The 17,508-nt window shown below is 43.3% G+C and overlaps 1 protein-coding gene across 2 annotated transcripts in view; it reads left to right on the plus strand.

The window, feature by feature from the left end:
* flnba (filamin B a) overlaps positions 1–16,990 on the plus strand; it is a 75,622-nt gene extending 58,632 nt beyond the window's left edge. For both annotated transcript variants that reach the window (XM_080422219.1, XM_080422220.1), the window contains 12 exons: positions 644–802; positions 1,531–1,734; positions 4,077–4,229; positions 4,487–4,609; positions 8,778–9,044; positions 9,537–9,674; positions 9,858–9,973; positions 12,154–12,286; positions 12,803–12,979; positions 13,472–13,690; positions 14,852–15,064; positions 15,309–16,990. In XM_080422219.1, coding sequence (XP_080278345.1) covers positions 644–802; positions 1,531–1,734; positions 4,077–4,229; positions 4,487–4,609; positions 8,778–9,044; positions 9,537–9,674; positions 9,858–9,973; positions 12,154–12,286; positions 12,803–12,979; positions 13,472–13,690; positions 14,852–15,064; positions 15,309–15,496 — 2,090 coding nt within the window. In that variant the 3' untranslated portion in view covers positions 15,497–16,990. The remainder of the gene's footprint in view (positions 1–643; positions 803–1,530; positions 1,735–4,076; positions 4,230–4,486; positions 4,610–8,777; positions 9,045–9,536; positions 9,675–9,857; positions 9,974–12,153; positions 12,287–12,802; positions 12,980–13,471; positions 13,691–14,851; positions 15,065–15,308) is intronic.
* The last annotated feature ends 518 nt before the right edge of the window (positions 16,991–17,508 follow it).

Genomic DNA, 17,508 nt, shown 5'->3' on the forward strand with positions numbered 1-17,508 from the left:
AGAAACTAGAAACATTCAACGTTCTCAGACATGTGTCCCCCTTATTTATATGTATTTGGCCGCAGACTCCCTCAGAAAAGATTATGTGCCAGGTGCCCCTATAAGAGAAGATTTGTGTCAAAGTTTTCAACATTATTCAAAACATTTCTAGATTTTTCTAAAGATTTTTTAAATAGTAGATCTACAAGCTCCCAACACATTGTAAGCTTGTAGACCGGCTATTTTTCAAATAGCAATAGTTTAAAATAGGTTTAAAGTGGTTTAAACAATTTTGACGCTATGTGAACACATTTTAACCCATTGATACCTGGGACGCATCTGTGTCACTTTTAGATTTCTTTAGGCTATTCAAAAATAGCAGATATACAAGCTCATAGCGCGGCACCGAGTGCCGCGCTATGAACTTGTAGATCTGCTATTTTTGAAAAATCGAGGAAAAAAAAAAAGGGTTTTTTTTCCAATTTTTTTTTAGGATTTAGAAGACATTTCTAGAATCTTCTCAGGTCTTAAAGGGTTAATTGGGAATTTCCTATCCCTGGACACCACTTTGAGAACCACTGGTGTAGACGGTAAAACTGGTACTGGTGCACGTGCTACCTGATGCTAACTGTTGTCTTGGTTTTGTTTGGTGTGCGTTGCACAGACGATAACCAGCGCAGGTCCCAGGTCAAGCTGGGCTCAGCGGCGGACTTTTCTCTGGACATCACAGAGACCGACCTCAGCCTGCTAACAGCCTCCATCAGGGCTCCGTCCGGGCGGGACGAACCCTGTCTGCTGAAGAGGATGCCCAACAACCATATAGGTCTGATCCCACTGCCATGAAATACACAAACCTACTGTACCTGAACCATACCACCTTGAATTAACATGACGCTGAATTATACCACCTTGAATTAACATGACGCTGAATTATACCACCTTGAATTAACATGACCCTGAATTATACCACCTTGAATTAACATGACGCTGAATTATACCACCTTGAATTAACATGACGCTGAACTATACCACCTTGAATTAACATGACCCTGAATTATACCACCTTGAATTAACATGACGCTGAATTATACCACCTTGAATTAACATGACGCTGAACTATACCACCTTGAATTAACATGACCCTGAATTATACCACCTTGAATTAACATGACCCTGAATTATACCACCTTGAATTAACATGACCCTGAATTATACCACCTTGAATTAACATGACCCTGAATTGTACCACCTTGAATTACCATGACCCTGAATTATACCACCTTGAATTAACATGACCCTGAATTATACCACCTTGAATTAACATGACCCTGAATTATACCACCTTGAATTAACATGACCCTGAATTATACCACCTTGAATTAACATGACCCTGAATTATACCACCTTGAATTAATACCCTGAACAACAAGAAAATACACGCACGCACGCACGCACACACACACACACACACACACACACACACACACACACACGCTTCAAGTCTCATCTTATTGCTTGTCCTCTCCTCTCCTCCTCTCTCTGTTCCTCCAGGCATCTCTTTCATTCCCAGGGAGGTAGGAGAACACCTGGTGAGCATCTTGAAGAATGGAGTGCATGTGGCTAACAGTCCCATCACCATCATGGTGGTCCAGTCAGAGATAGGGGATGCCGGTAGGGTGAAGGTCCATGGAGAGGGCCTCGTCAGGGGGGACACCTTCACCAACTCCTGCTTTGTGGTCGACACCAGGGAGGCAGGTTGGTACAATATTATGTTATGCCATACAATAATTAACCACTTTAGTTGACCAGAGTCCCCCAGGACTCTATGCTAGGGCCGCTCTACACTAAATATCTTTGACAAAAAATTGCCGATTTACAAGCTCACAACGCATCGCAATGCAACGTGTTGTGAGCTTGTAGAGTTGCTATTTTTACAGAATGTTAATTACTGGGCTTGAGGGGGCCGGGGTGGATCGTAGGTGTGGATATTGAGGAGCCGTATGGATTTGGTAAAGAAGCATGTATACTGGGGTTACCGCCTCAATGATGGCAGTTTTGTGAAGAAGGTGTGTGTGTGATTTTAGTCACACAGCCTTCACTTAGATAACCTCGAGCAACAACGAATGCCCAGACGATAGGCTATACCACCACTATACTAGTATCGTCTTTCCTGTCTCTCCGTACTTCTTTTCTTTTCCTTTCTTCGTCTCACATTGATCCCCACTGTCTCTCCTCTCGTTTCTTCAGCTTTTCTCTCAGCTGTCTCTCCACAGTACTTACTTTTTCAATGCCAGTGTGTTCTCTGTCTTGCATTCCTCTTCCCTGCTCACCCTCTCCCCTTTCTCTCTCTTTCAAGCACTCTGCCACCTACCTCATGCCATTATTATGTGTTTTCACACCTTCCTGTGGTTTGTTCTGTAAACCCAGAAATTAGACCGTACAACCTAAAGTGAGCAAAGGCCATCGGTAGCCAAACAGCCTGCATTTGTTACTGTGTGACTGAATTCAGGTTTCTGTCTGTGGCAAACCAAGCTTGGGATATTTAATGGAATTACTTATTACCGTAATGTAATACACCCCAGATCTGTTTGGGTGTAATTGCTAAGAATTGTTAAAAAGCAGCTGTGGCTAATTGTAATTTACCATTTTTACCATAATGTGATTCTACAAACACATGTTCTCAGTTCATTTACTGCAATGTCTTCATTAAAAGTACATGTACTGGAAAGTGTTTAGGAAGAAAAATGTTTTACGAGTGTGACCTCAATTACAGAATGGAAAACCACAAGCCACAATGGTTTCCTGGAAACCATGACAACAACTGTTTGTCTTAAAGCCACAGTCCTGTTTAGGCTATTTTTAACCTTTATTTATTTATCCAGGGAAGGTTGACTGAGTGCAGATGTTCATTCTTTTTTATTATAGCAAAAGCCTTTCATACAGTTACACACATTGACACCTTGGAGCTGCTCAGTACAACCACAGTTGTCTACTGTTGGCTACTGGGAGCTGCCAATTACAACCACAATCTTCTACTGTCAGTTTCCAGGAGCTGACCAGTACAGAGTAGAGTTCTCAACGGGCCTGAAAATGAAGGCCCGGCCCTAACTTGGCCCTACTGGGCCGACCCGAGGCTCAGCCCGGCCCGAGGCTCAGCCCGGCCCGAACAATTACCATACTTTTAGGCCCAAAAACCCGAAAAATCTGAAAAGGTGTCATTATGTGCTTAATGTCCTCAAAGCCACGCATCCAACAAGCTGCATAGCGAGCAGATTGGACCTACCGTTGAAAAACTGCCATTTTCGCAGATTTTCGATTGAGTTTTGGCCACTGTCACTCGTTTTTCTTTAATAACACGGGCTAGGAAGGTCGGACGGTGACAAACTAGATACCTGAGTAAGATCACTTTGAGCTGCATCCAACACATCCACTGCCATTTCCATCTGCCTTACCGTTAGGCCGCTAGGGGCAGTTAAAATTTCTTTTTTGGGGGTAATAGATTTTTTCCCCTTTTTTTTTCTTCACGGAACCGAGGCTCGGCCCGGCCCGACTAATTAGCATAGATTTTGGGCAGAATTTGAGAACTCTAGTACAGAGGTGTCTTTTTTGTGTGTGTGTGTGTTGATTTATCTGGGCGGTGTTTGGGTGGATGCCTTATTCTCCTTGGAGGGCCCTAATAAAGAAGACCCTTTTTTTTCTTTTTAATTGATGCAAGAACAAAGGCTTCTATATATTTCAGCATGCTAACTTTCCAGGAAGAGAAAGGTTGTAGTTTTATTAGTTTGGAATCCCCATCGATGATGTCATTGGTAGGCAGCGTTCCGAACTGTCCATAGTCCACTAATGAGACACAGAGTGAGTAGATGGAAATTGTGCCATCTTATAATGAGCATATAATTGGTCCTCAACCAATTCTATGAGAAAAGTTGAAAAAGGGTGAAGTGCTCCTTTAAGCCATATATACTTTGTTGTATTATGAATAGTCAAAATAGACTATCTATCTTGTAGATCTGTTGTTTTCTCTACAAAAAAGTGACAATTTTTGTCAATATAATGACATGCCCAAAATATATCTTTATATTGTTTTTTTGGTCCAGGTTACGGTGGCTTGGCTTTGGCCATTGAAGGTCCCAGTAAAGTGGACATTCAGACTGAGGACATAGAAGACGGGACATGTGGGGTCTCTTATTGTCCCACCGAACCAGGAAATTACATCGTCTCCATTAGATTTGCAGAAGAACATGTCCCAGGTAAATAACTATTGGGGAAATAAATCCTACTAGCTAGCTAACTCGGTCCAAGTGAATATCATTGGCTAATATCATCCTTTTGTCTGCTATAGCAGTACTTTTATGTAAATTATGTTACTAATTTATTTACTTGAATACAGCTATATCATATATTTAATCAAGCAGCAATTCTATAATATATTTACATTATATGTATGTATGTGATATATATATACACACACACACACACTTATAGAGAAATGTGTTTGTGCAAACAGGAAGTCCTTTTACTGTGCGTGTGACGGGAGAGGGGCGTATCCGAGAGAGCATCACCCGACGACAGAAGGCCGCTAGCGTGGCCAGTGTTGGCAGTGTGTGTGACCTGAACCTCAAAATACCAGGTAAAACACACACACACACACACACACACACACACACACACACACACACACGTGCGCACGCGCTTACGTATGAAACAAGGCTGTCCATGGGGCCAGTGTTGGTCCTGTGTGTGGCCTCAACTTCTAGTATATGTACTGTATTTTCCGCACTATAAGGCGCACCGTCAGTGCGCCTTATAGTGCGGATGCGCCTTATAATCCTATGCGCCTTATATATGTATCAATATTGGTTCCCTTGGTTTCCGCACTATAAGCCGCACCGTCAGTGCGCCTTATAGCAGGGGCGCCGATGACGTGGGGGCGTCGGGGCTAGCGCCCCCACAGTCAATTGGTCAGCCCCCTCATGAATCTCAGATGTCAGGCTCAAACATACAGTACCATTACTATTACCATTACTATAGCGGGGCGCAGATAGGTGTTAACGCGCCGTTGACACCTAGAACAATAGCCCAGACAGAGAAACGGCTCGCGGCGGGGGGGGGGCGGGGCTATTGCGGCTCGAAAAATCGAACACAACTTGTTTAGACCAGGGGGACTCGGCACCAAGCGTCATGTGAACCATGGCTATGGCTGTGTGCTAAACATGTTCTGCAGGTTTTGGCTCTGCCGTGTGCCCTTATTGAAATGAAGGGTCGCTATGCTGTGTCCCTTGACTCCCTCGTCCTGTGTGAACAGTCACTCACTGCATGCACTGAATACCAGTGGTGGAAAAAGTACTAAAATGTTTTACTTAAACAAAAGTATAAATTCTGCGGTGTAAAAATACTCTATTACAAGTAAAAGTAAGGTATTCAAAATGTACTTGAGTAAAAGTAGAAAAGTATTGGTATCAAAATGTATTTAAAGTACCAAAAGTAAAAGTACTCATTATGCAGAAGGTCCCATTTCACAAGTTTTCAAACGTGTAAAATGTATACAAATTCTTTGAAAATAGCAGATCTACAAGCTCACAACGCATCGCAAATCTGCTATTTTCAAATTGCCAAAGTATATACTGTATAAGTGGTTTTGTAATAATAATAATCAAAATCTACAAAGTAACTATAGTAAATAAAGTTATCAAATAATTGTAGTGGAGTAAAAGTACAATATTTGTCTATATGTAGTGGAGTAGTAACTATAGGCTACTACTAAAATAAGTACTTTTATTTAAGTAAAACATTTGAGGATGGGACACACTGAAGGATGGGTAGTAGAGTGTTGTTAATGTTGTTTTATGGTCATTTAATGAATTAATTAAGCAAAAAAAAATCGCGCGCGCGCTTCGCGCGCCTACATGCCCGCGACGCAGTGGGTGGAGGGGGGGGGGGGGCGGGGGGGAAGGGGGGGGGGGGGGGCGAGTGGTGGTCAAGTTCAGCCCCCATGGTCGCGCACAAAAGTCAGCGCCCCTGCCTTATAGTGCGGATGCGCCTTATAATGCGGTGCGCCCTATATATGAAAATAATACATTTATTGAAGGTGCGCCTTATACTCAGATGCGCCTTATAGTGCGGAAAATACGGTACTGCATATCTGTATGCTGCATATCGTTGCTGTCGAGCAGAAACCTATCAAAAGTAGCAGAACCACAAGCTTGAAGTGCGGCGCGAAGCGACACGTTTTGAGCTTGTAGATCTGCTACTTTTGCTATTTTTTTATTTGAATCCTGAAAAGTATCAGTTTTGGTTATATGAGGTTTCCACCCGACGATATTCTGTCATACACACACTAAAGGTCACGCCAGAAGAATTGCCAGATTGAGTACGTCCACAATATCCTCCCTATTTACATATCATACTGTCTCTGTAATAACAACCGTCCTCCCTGGCTGGTCATGGAAGACTCCCAAAGGCCAGTCCTGTCTGGCCATTTCATTCACCCTTTATGAGGACATTACGGACTAACCGTTCAAATATCAAAATATAGGGACAAATACTGTAAGAACCCACCACTGGGAGGTTTTCTTTTTTCTTACTTTATGTTTTTAGATAGAGTTTGAGCAACAGAACTACAAAGCAAAATGCGGGGGCATCAGCCACTCTCATGGCCATTCTGTATAATGATAAATAAATAAAGAACTGCATCTTTATTGTCCTATGGTTTCAATCAGGGCAAAACACTGCATGCAGCATTTAAAGTGAACTTTTGGTCATTTATCCTGGAGCAAAATTATGAACTTGGGTAAGATCTGAGTTTTAACACATCCATGGGGACATCCTTGTGCAAACAAACATTCCTTGACCAGATGTGACGCAAGGTTCCTTGCACCAGATGTGTTCATTTGATTTTACTTTTTACACGCTCTTGTTGGTTATTTGGAAATTCATATTTTATTAATTATTACATCTGCAAACATTGTTTTCACCCCCTTTCTGTTTAACTGACAGTAGGATAACTATAAGTTATGATTAGATTTTCATGATCAGATTTGCAAAAGGCAGTATGGCGGTGGGTTTGGCTTCTCTTAAAAAGATGTTTAACTGTCAAATGGATTCACGCAACGCCATGAAATGTTCTGTAAAGGTTGATCATGAGCCAACAGGGAATTGATTAGGTTTTCGCATTAATTACCCAAAGGGCGGGGAGGGGGGGACGTGAAAAGGCAACTTCTGAACTAATTCACGTAACACCATGAAACTTTGTGTGCCTATCAGCAGATATAAGAGGCAAACCTCTTATGAGAGGGATAATTATTGGCCCGATCAAGCAAAAGGGGGTGTTGGAGAGCTCATTCATGAACACTGAACAAATATAACTATCCAACAAATGGAAATGGCAAATCTTGACAATTGCATAGGATGTTTTCAAGTTAACTGTGTGACTATAAAAAGGACACCTTTTCAAGCTTATACATTTTTTTTATTCCTAGAAGTGAGACCAGCAGTATAGTACATCTCCAAAGTAGATGTGGCTTCAGGGCTCTATGCTGTCTCCATAATACAGCTGCACTTATTCATTCTTCTCTCTATATCCTTTCTCTTTCTGTTTCTCTCCTCAGTCAGTTGGTTTCTCCTGGTCTTGTCTCGGGAGCAGATCTCCTGTCAGTCTTCTTCTTCTTCCTCCTGTTCCTCCTCTTCCTCTTCTGTTCATCGTTCCCACTGTTTCCTCTGGTGGTCCGGTAGACCCAGGAGCGGCTCCGACCCCAGGGCTAGGGGCCCCGGCCCCAGGGCTAGGTCCCCGGCTCCACCACGGGAGCGGCGTGTTGCCCACATGACTGGCCTCTCACGCCTGGTTCTGGGAAGGAAAGTGGCCGGGGCGACGAGGGGCATTTGGATTGTTGATGCCCACGTCCTGGTTGGGGGCAGCGCCCGTGTCAGGGGGGAGGGTGGGTGTGTTGTAGGGGCCTTGAGAATATGCTGAAACACCAGCAGGTTCGCACCACATGGCGCTTGGCATTGTTTGGCTGCAGCACGGCCTAATATGTGTTTGGTGTGTGTGTGTGTGTGTGTGTGTGGGGGGGGGGGACATTGAGACATTGAAAGGTACATGGTTTTATTTATTTGGCCAACCATTATCATTTAGTAAGAACTATTCGTACTGAGCTGTTCCCAGACCAGCCAGCTGCTTGCTGTTAAATCATTCCTACCTTTTTAGTTTTTTTATTGTTGCATTTATGTTCAGTCAAAGTAGATAGATTGGCTTATATGACACTCTCACTCACTCTCTCTATCACATACACAAAGTAACGGCGTTACTTTACTAGTTACTGCATTATAAAAGTAACTAGTTACGTTACTAGTTACTTATATTTGTTTGTGCACAAAACGACAACTCTCCCGCTGCCCGCAGCTGCAGCGAGTGGAGGGGGAGGTTACAAACTGTCTGTCAGTAGAAATCGGATCATAATAAACCTTTACTCCTCTGAAGTTGTCGGCTATTTTCACATAAAGTAACGAGTAATGCGCCCATTTTAATGTCAGTAACTGTAATGACATTACCGAGTTTGAAAAAGTAACTAGTTGCGTTACTAGTTACCGCAAAAAAAGTAGTTGCGTTACAGTAACGCACGCTACTGTAACGTTTTAGTTCCAACGCTGCTCATCACTTAACTTCTACTCTCCCCTCTCTTTTTATTCCATCTTATTCTGTTCTGTTCTGTTCTGTTCTGTTCTGTTCTATTCTATGATGCTCTATTATATCATGCTCTAATCTATTCTATTTTGCTCTATCCCATTCATCTCCATTCCAGAGATCGACATCAACGAGGTCACCGCTGAGGTGACTTCCCCTTCTGGAGCCAGTCAGTCGGCTGAGATGGTCGCCACGGGCGATGGAGCCTATTGCGTGCGTTTTGTTCCCACAGAGATGGGCGTGCACCACGTCAGCGTCAAGTACAGGGGCATGCACGTGCCAGGGAGTCCCTTCCAGTTCACAGTGGGGCCCCTGGGAGAAGGAGGGGCCAGTAAAGTCACAGCGGGGGGGCCAGGACTGGAAAGAGCACAGACTGGAGAACCTGGTAAACACACACACATTTAAAACACATTTACAAACACATTGTCACTGTCTTCTTGTCCACCTCCATCTCTCTCTCCCTACCTCTGAAGGGGAAAAAATAACTTTTCAGCATTACACGCATTGCTTCCAAGATTATTGGCCTTCCCACACCCACACTTTCTGATACAAACGATAAAGCCATCACAATTTTAGCACGATAATAAATGACACTAATCACCCCCTCAACCATCACTTTGCAATCATGCTATCTGAACGAAGATACAGAACTTTCAGATGGGAAGAGGTAGGTAGTTTTAGTAGGAGTTTTGTCCACTCAGCCATTGCAGCGCTAAACAAACAAACTGATATGTTGGTTGTGCACTTTGGGGACTCTTTTTGTATTGTCTTTTATGTTGTGCTGTATATTATGTGTTTTTTGTTGAAACGACTGAAATGGAACATACCTCTGGGACATTAAAGACTGACTATGATTATTACCTCTCTCTCTCTCCAGCTGAGTTCAGCATCTGGACCAGGGAGGCGGGGGCTGGAGGGCTGTCTGTCGCTGTAGAGGGACCCAGCAGGGCAGAGATCTCATTTGAAGACAGAAAAGATGGATCCTGTGGAGTTTCCTACGTAGCACAGGAACCTGGTAACACACACACACACACACACACAGACACACACACACACACACACACACACACACACACACACACACCCTTTACTATGTGTCTGCATGTCGTAGGTAGGCTTTTCAAAATAAGTCTCTATCACATTTCATTTTCTTATTACCCCCCTCTTTTCGCCACCCCACCTCTCTCTCTCTATCTAGGTGACTATGAGGTGTCCGTTAAGTTTAATGAGCAGCACATCCCAGACAGTCCGTACCTGGTCCCCGTGGTCGCTCCCGAAAACGACGCCCGTCGGCTGACTGTTGCCGGCCTTCAGGTGAGACGTGAGGAGATGCCCCGCCCCCATACACACTCGCTCCCCTGCGCTGCGTTGCACAGGGGCTCCGGCTGTGTGAACATTCTTTGTGCAGCTGGTCCCACTGGACATGAGAGACAGGCAGTCAACACGGATGTCAAATACTGTATCTCAAACGGAACCAAATGGACCTGTAAGGCAGTGGTTCTCAAACGTTAAAATTTCAGGGTCTTCCCTTAACTCTGACAGTATACAAATGGAACCAAATGGACCCGTTAGGGTAATTTTTAAGAGAAGCCATTTGGTTCCATTTGTGTACTGTCAGAGTTACAGACTTGTAAGGGTCAATTTAGAACCCCTAAAGGAACCCAGAGAGTCCGTGGAATCCACTTTGAGAACCTCTGCTGTAAGGGTCCACGGGTCCATTTGTACACTCTCAGTGTAAGGGTCCATTTTAGTTCCCGACTATCAATCATTTAGCCGGGGACCCCCTGGAACTAACCTCACTCCGTCAAATGGAAGAAGCTTGCGACACACATTTTGTTTCACAGCGTACTTGCATCTGAGACTCCGGGCGCAGAATCGATGACAGACGGAGTTTCATTTTTTCAAGCTACTAGGCAGGTGATTGGATGATCCCGCCCCTAGCAGCCGCTGATTGGTTCGTATGTGCAGTGGTTCGGGCAGCTTTACTCTGTGAGCAATCCCAGACCCTCCTTCCTGAAACCAAATGCAAATGAGATTTCCGGAGGGAGGGGGGTTTACCAGGCTACCCTGGAACCCCCTCAAGACTGGACTCAGAAAAATAGATGTGAAATCGATTTATTCACTACAGAGTTCCGGATGGTCCGCTACAGAAGCGACCTGTTTGTGACTGCCTGTCTGTCTCTCTGTCCATGTGTCCGTCCATCCTGTGTGGAATTAGGGGCGCTTCTCTTCTGTTTCACCTAAAAGCTTTTAACAGCATCAAACATCATCGACAACAGCTCACTGGTTGCCTAGCTACAGCAGAGAGAGGCAGACCCTAGCAACACTTGTCCTTGTCTTTAGCTAGCTTGTTGGCAGTGGTGGACAAAGTACTCAAACCCAGTACTTGGATCAAAGTTCAGATACTTGGGGTGAAATATTACTTAACTTAACAAGTGAAAGTTGCTCAGTACTTGAGTTAAAGTAATGGAGTACTTGCTTTTAAAAGTACTTAAGTATTAAAAAATATGTGCTTTTAAAAATACTTAAGTATACAAAGGTACAAATTACAAGGTACATTTGCTTTATAATATCAATGCATTGCTGTAGAAATGCTACCTAGAAATGTAGTGCAGTCAAAAGTACAATATTTGTCTTTGAAAATGCAGTGGCGCAAAAGTAATATATATATGCATCCAAAAATACAAATGCTCAAGTGAAGTACAGATACTCATAAAGTACAGTACTTAGGTTAGTAAATGTACTAGGTTACGGTCCACCACTGCTTGTTGGTTGGTTGTAGCTGGTAGTACCGTGTGTATGGCTGCCTCTGCCTGCTGGAGCTGCACCAATGAGATGTCAGGTAAGTGTGGAGAGTAGAAATGTCTAGACCCCTTTCAATTTGCATACAATTTGTAGAATTTGCATGAACAGTCAAATGGGTCCCAGATTACGGCCACTAGCGGGGCAGCAGCGCCATCTACCGGAAGCTGCAGAGAACACATGCCCTCATTCACATCAACAGGGCTGCAAGTGGAATGTGAGCAGCTTCAGTTTCACATCAGTGAGGACCTGAGCTGTTCACATCATGTGGGCACTGTTGTTAAGGTGGCGAGACAATGCCTAAGTGGCTTGGTGGGGCGGGGGGGAGGGGAACTGCTTGAAAGATGGGGGGGTAATCAATAACATGAAATGTAATGTACGAACCTGCAGTAAAGTATTAAAAAAAGGGTATGGGGGGCTTTCGGGTAGGAAGGGGGCCTAATGCCTGAGGGGTATTTTTTCTAGTTCTGGTTCATTTGATCCCTTGTTTTGTTAATTTGTGTGCACAATATACGTTCCACCCTCCCCTGCTGTCTCTGCCCACCCCTCATATACATTCAGTTGGCCACCACCACACATCTGTAATACCCAGCTGCTAACCTTGTTTTGTTGTCCTTTGAGGATGTTGTCCTTTTGTTTGTTTGTGTGTGAGATGTCATTGCTTACGCTCCCTGTGTGACCAACCTGTGTAGGAGTCAGGGTTAAAGGTCAACCACCCAGCATCCTTTGCGGTGCGACTGAATGGAGCTCAAGGCGACCTGGAGGCCAAAGTTCATAGCCCCTCTGGAGCGCTGGACGAATGTGCCGTCACTGAACTGGACAAAGGTACTACAGCTAGCTAGCTAATTAGTTGGATAATTCAATAGTTTGATACTTACAGTAGGTTAGGAATCTGCTGTGACTGTTGCACTGGACAGAAGTTATTCAGTTTAGATAGACGTGTACAGTACCTCATCACATCACTGTATACACCTTTCACATCACTATATTTTTTTATTGCGATTTATCCATTGCTTTTGTTTCATTTATTCACCATGCACCTTATGTACATTGGACATTGTATATTTGATTTGGATTTGTTTACTTGTTTCTTTTGCTCTCTATTGTTTTTCTCTCTTCCTCCGAACTAAAATGTTGGGAGCTTGTATGAAAAATAATGTGACAATAAAGTTGAATCTTTTCAAAGCTGACAACAAACAAACATTCCAAATGTGCTCAAGTTTATTTCCTGTTGCAGTGTTTGCCAATATCAATAGCCGATGGGTAATAAACTTGAGCCAAAGCTGTTCCCTTCTGTAACAACACTAAACCTCTCCTTCTGCCCTCCTGCTTGTCGTCCAGATAAATATGCCATCAGGTTCATTCCCCGTGAGAACGGTCTTCACTCCATCGACGTGAAGTTCAACGGCAACCACATCCCAGGAAGTCCTTTTAAGGTCAGAGTGGGAGAACCGGGTCAGACTGGGGAGGCCGGTCTGGTCACAGCGTACGGAGCAGGACTGGAGAGAGGGACGACAGGTACCCTACCTCATTGGTTCTTAAAGTGGGGTCCGGGAACCCCCAGGGGTGCTTGGGGGGTCCAGGGAGTCCCTAGCTAAATGTGTTAATATAGCATCACAATAATTTTAACCTTTTATACTTTGGCTATTCAAAAATAGCAGATCTACAAGCTCATAGCGCGGCACTCGGTGCAGTGCTACGAGCTTGTACATCTGCTATTTTTTTTAAATCGTGAAAATGTGTGCAAATCTTTGAATATATATATTTTTTTAAAGCAAACATTTGTAACTCAAACCTTTGCTTCTGGGGGTCCCTGGAACTAAATATTTTGAGATGGGGGTCCGCGGCCAAATACATATCATATCATAAATACCTTGACATGAAAAGGTTTGAGAACCACTGCCCTACCTGTCTGTACCATGTCTGTCTGTGGACCAGGAAGTAAACTTTGTGCTCTTTCTTTCTTTCTTTCTTTCTTTCTTCATTCCCGTCTACGTTTTCCCCTCCCAGGCACCCAGTCAGAGTTCATCATTAACAACACTAAGGCGGGGCCCGGGGCCGTGGCTGTGACCATCGAGGGCCCCTCCAAGGTGAAAATGGATTGTGAGGAGTGTCCAGAGGGTTATAGGGTTCACTACACTCCCATGGCCCCTGGAAACTACCTCATCAGCATCAAGTATGGAGGACCCAGCCACATCCCTGGTAGTCCTTTCAAGGCTAAAGTCACAGGTAGGCTACTCCACTGTGGTCTACTTCTATGGCAGGGGTTCCCAAACCTTTAAGCTTCTAGAGACCCAAAAGAAAAATTCGATATCTCGAATTATAATAGTATAAGCTCTAATTTCTTTTAAATATAGGATTTTTTAAATTTAGCATCTTTTGAAATAATAAAGAACAAGATATGACACAGTCATATTATACCAGGTTGCGGCATGGCTAAGTATTTTCAAATAGAGTGCTCATGTGGCCTATAGATGGGTTTCCGCGCGACGTCATCACAGAGCAGAGTGCGCAATCTGCGCATGCGCGGGGGAGAACGAACCGGAAGCGCCATTCACTCTATTGTTATTTTCGGGATTTAGATAGGCATAATGCTGCTATTATAGGCATAATAGGCATAATGCTGCTATTATATACAAACAGATCCAACTTCCGACAAATCATTTTTATTGAGTAAAGAAGATATTACAAACTGCATCATTTAATCTACTTTCATTAAACCTGGTGAAGACCATTTATTTTCTGAATGTACAATGGCCAGAGCTGCTGCGGGTAATAGCGCCCTCTACAGGCTCATCCCGCCACTGCGCGCGCATCATCCTCTCATGTTTACAAACAGGAAACCCATCTATTAGTTGCTTCTTTTGGGCTTGTTTTCCTAGACCTGGTTGCTTATTTCTCTCACTAAACATGGCAACGTTGAAAGGCCAAATGAGGAACAGCGCCACAGTTCATAGAGATGCGTACAGTGGCCGAACACAGTTTTGCGGGTCGTCTTTAGATCCCATATTCTGAGAGGACATTGAGCCCTCATTGGCTAAATGACCAGCCAATGAGGAAAAAGTCACGCAAAAGGGCCAGCCAATGAGGAAAAAGTGACTACTAGCTGGAATGTAGATGGAGACCAGGTTTGGCAACCTGGTAAAAATGGCAGTAAACGAAAAAAAATGATATTTACTCACGACCCGTAAAAACGTGTCGACGACTCACAAATGGGAACCGACCCAGTCTTTGGGAAACACTGTTATACTGTATTCTGCCGTAGGGCACTGCATCTTCAAGACTAAAGTCACACTGGCTCTACTGTATTCTATTGTTTCTGGTTTACTCTATTCTATTCTAATGAATCTGAATATGCAGTGGAAGTCACATAAATTCCTCCTCTATCAGGTCCTCGGCTGGTGAATGTGACCAATGCCAGCGAGACCTCGACTTTGACAGTGGACCCCCTGCTGAGGGCCTCCAGCAGCAGCAGTCTCTCCCAGAGCGCCCTGCCCAGGCAGGGCTACTCTGACGCCAGCAAGGTGGTCAGTCGAGGCCCAGGACTCAGCAAGGCCTTCGTTGGTCAGAGGAGCAGCTTCACAGTGGACTGCAGCAAAGCTGGTAAGATATATGAATAATAATAATAATCATGATTATTATAATTAATAATTATTATGATAATACTACACAGACAACAGCTATGTATTTAGTTGACAGAAATCAGTTATGTGTTCCTCTCTCTGCCTCTCTCTCGCTCCTGTTCCTCACCCACTAACGTTACATTTCTCTTGGCCCCCCTCTCCTCTCCTCTCCTCTCCTCTCCTCTCCTCTCCTCTCCTCTCCTCTCCTCTCCTCTCCTCTCCAGGTAAGAACATGTTGTTGGTAGGAGTCCAGGGACCTGTTGTTCCATGTGAGGAGGTGTTGGTGAGACATTCCGGCAGGCAGCAGTACAACATCAGCTATGTGCTGAAGGAGAGAGGCAATTACATCCTGGCTGTCAAGTGGGGCGAAGACCACATCCCCGGATCCCCCTTCCAAATCTCTGTCCCATAATGCCACCTCTCCCTCCTCTTTGATGATCTCTTTCTCCTCTCTTCTCTGATTATCTCATCTTTCTTTTTTATTTGTCTCCTCTTCATTTCTCTCCTTCCTTACCTCTTCTATTCCTTTCTCCCCTGTGACTTAGTGATCAGTGACAAACATGGTTGATGTTTAACAAATGAATGAAGGTAGACCCCCAATGATTAGGGAAGCCAAATGGTCCATTTAAAATGGCCTCCAATATGGAGCTACTAAATAAATTGAGGTTGGAGGAGAGAGAAAGAGTTGGAAATTATTGAAAAAGTCTCCATTTATTGATCTTGGCCACCCTGAAATTGTTCTAAATATTGATGATATTAATATTAATATGGATTTGCACTGGGATTTTTTTTATTGCTTGATTGGTAAATTAATATGATTACAGGTGGGTTTTTAATATGAAAAGAATATTCCTAATGTCCTGTTGACTCTCCTGATATTAATGCCCTATTTGACCTTACTGTACTTATTGTGTAACGAAACCCACCCCAATTTTCTATATATGTTTTCTTTAATTGTACTTTACAGCACTTTGCTTAATGTGCTGTTGTAGTTATGAATTATTATTGTGTTGTTCTAGAATGTTGTGTTCTAGGATGTGCTGCAAGAGGTTCTGTGGACAGAGAGAAATGTTAAACTGTACACGTTTATTTACTACTGATGTTTATTATTGCTGTTGTTGTTGTTGTTGTCACCATGAACTTGAGTTCCCAAAATCCATGCATACATGCATACTGTTGCCAATAAACAATCATGACTTAATTATTTTCCAGTTGCCTTCACGCTGCTGTATCTGATCAAATCAGACCACTTCAACACAACTAACACTACTACACAATATACAAGGGCTGTATTTTCACGAAAAACTCAAATCTGGCTTAACGTTTGACAAAATAATGTCCAATGTGTGTGTGTAAAAACCTACCTAATTCCTCCTACAGTATATACTAAAACCAATCAGTTAACTTTCTATTTAAGTATGTGGAAATGCTGCCTGTTTTCACAGATGTGACAACCAGATCTGGGACAGCTAAATTACCCCTCTGTAAATGTAGCCAGTAATTATTGTGTGTGACGTGTGTGTCCCGTCTGTCTAAAAACTGCCTTCATATTGACACTGAGACTTGACCTGTCCTGACAAAAATGTAGTTGGTTCGATAGTATTTAGTTAATTTGACATAATTTATAGCTCCATCAGATTTGTTTTGGTGATATGAAATCTAAAGCCTTGCCATGACTTAGCTAGTCGGTGTTGGTTGTGTTGCAGGGTCGGCCTGATCAGTGATTAGTTCTGGTACCAAGTAGATAATATTTGTCTTTGTTTTGAACAATAGACGGATGGGGATGTTCTTTTTTTAAGAATTATTTTTCTTTCATTTTGTATTAGTACCTGGTATCTTAAGAAATAAAGCCAGGAAAGATGTACATTTATGACAAAAAATCAACTGGAATAAAACAAATCATGTTAACTGTCTGTAATTTGTGAATTTGTGTGTTTGGGGGAACACACACACAGGGTGTTAGAGCAAAACAGTCCCCGGGGAGCCCGAGCGCTATATAGGGGTTTGGACTGGACCACAGTAGAATGGCAGAGGGGGGTTTTGTGTTTATTGAAAGCTGCTAAGAATTTGTGATTATGTGGGAGATTTGTGGGGTTTTAGATTTGTTAAGTTTTTTTGGTTACCTGCAACATGGTAGAGCCCACACATGATTGACTCACACTTCATTGGCTCAGCTGAGTATAAAATGCTGCCAGACACAAATACATTCAGTACATACATTTCTCCTGGACAACTCCTGTTCTTCCATTTCTCCTATTTTGGGGGATTCCACCCTTTTTGTGTGACCTCTCACTGATATGCAGCCACGGCCATTCATGTTAATTTGCTAGTTCCTTGAGTTTTTGATATAAATCATAATGGCAGTATTTGATCGTTCTTTTTGTTGGAAGGTGTGAGTGGGCTCTCTCTCTCTCTTTGTTTCTG

Source organism: Gymnoscopelus braueri, assembly GCF_963280865.1.
Source record: "Gymnoscopelus braueri genome assembly, chromosome: 3".
Taxonomy (NCBI): domain Eukaryota; kingdom Metazoa; phylum Chordata; class Actinopteri; order Myctophiformes; family Myctophidae; genus Gymnoscopelus; species Gymnoscopelus braueri.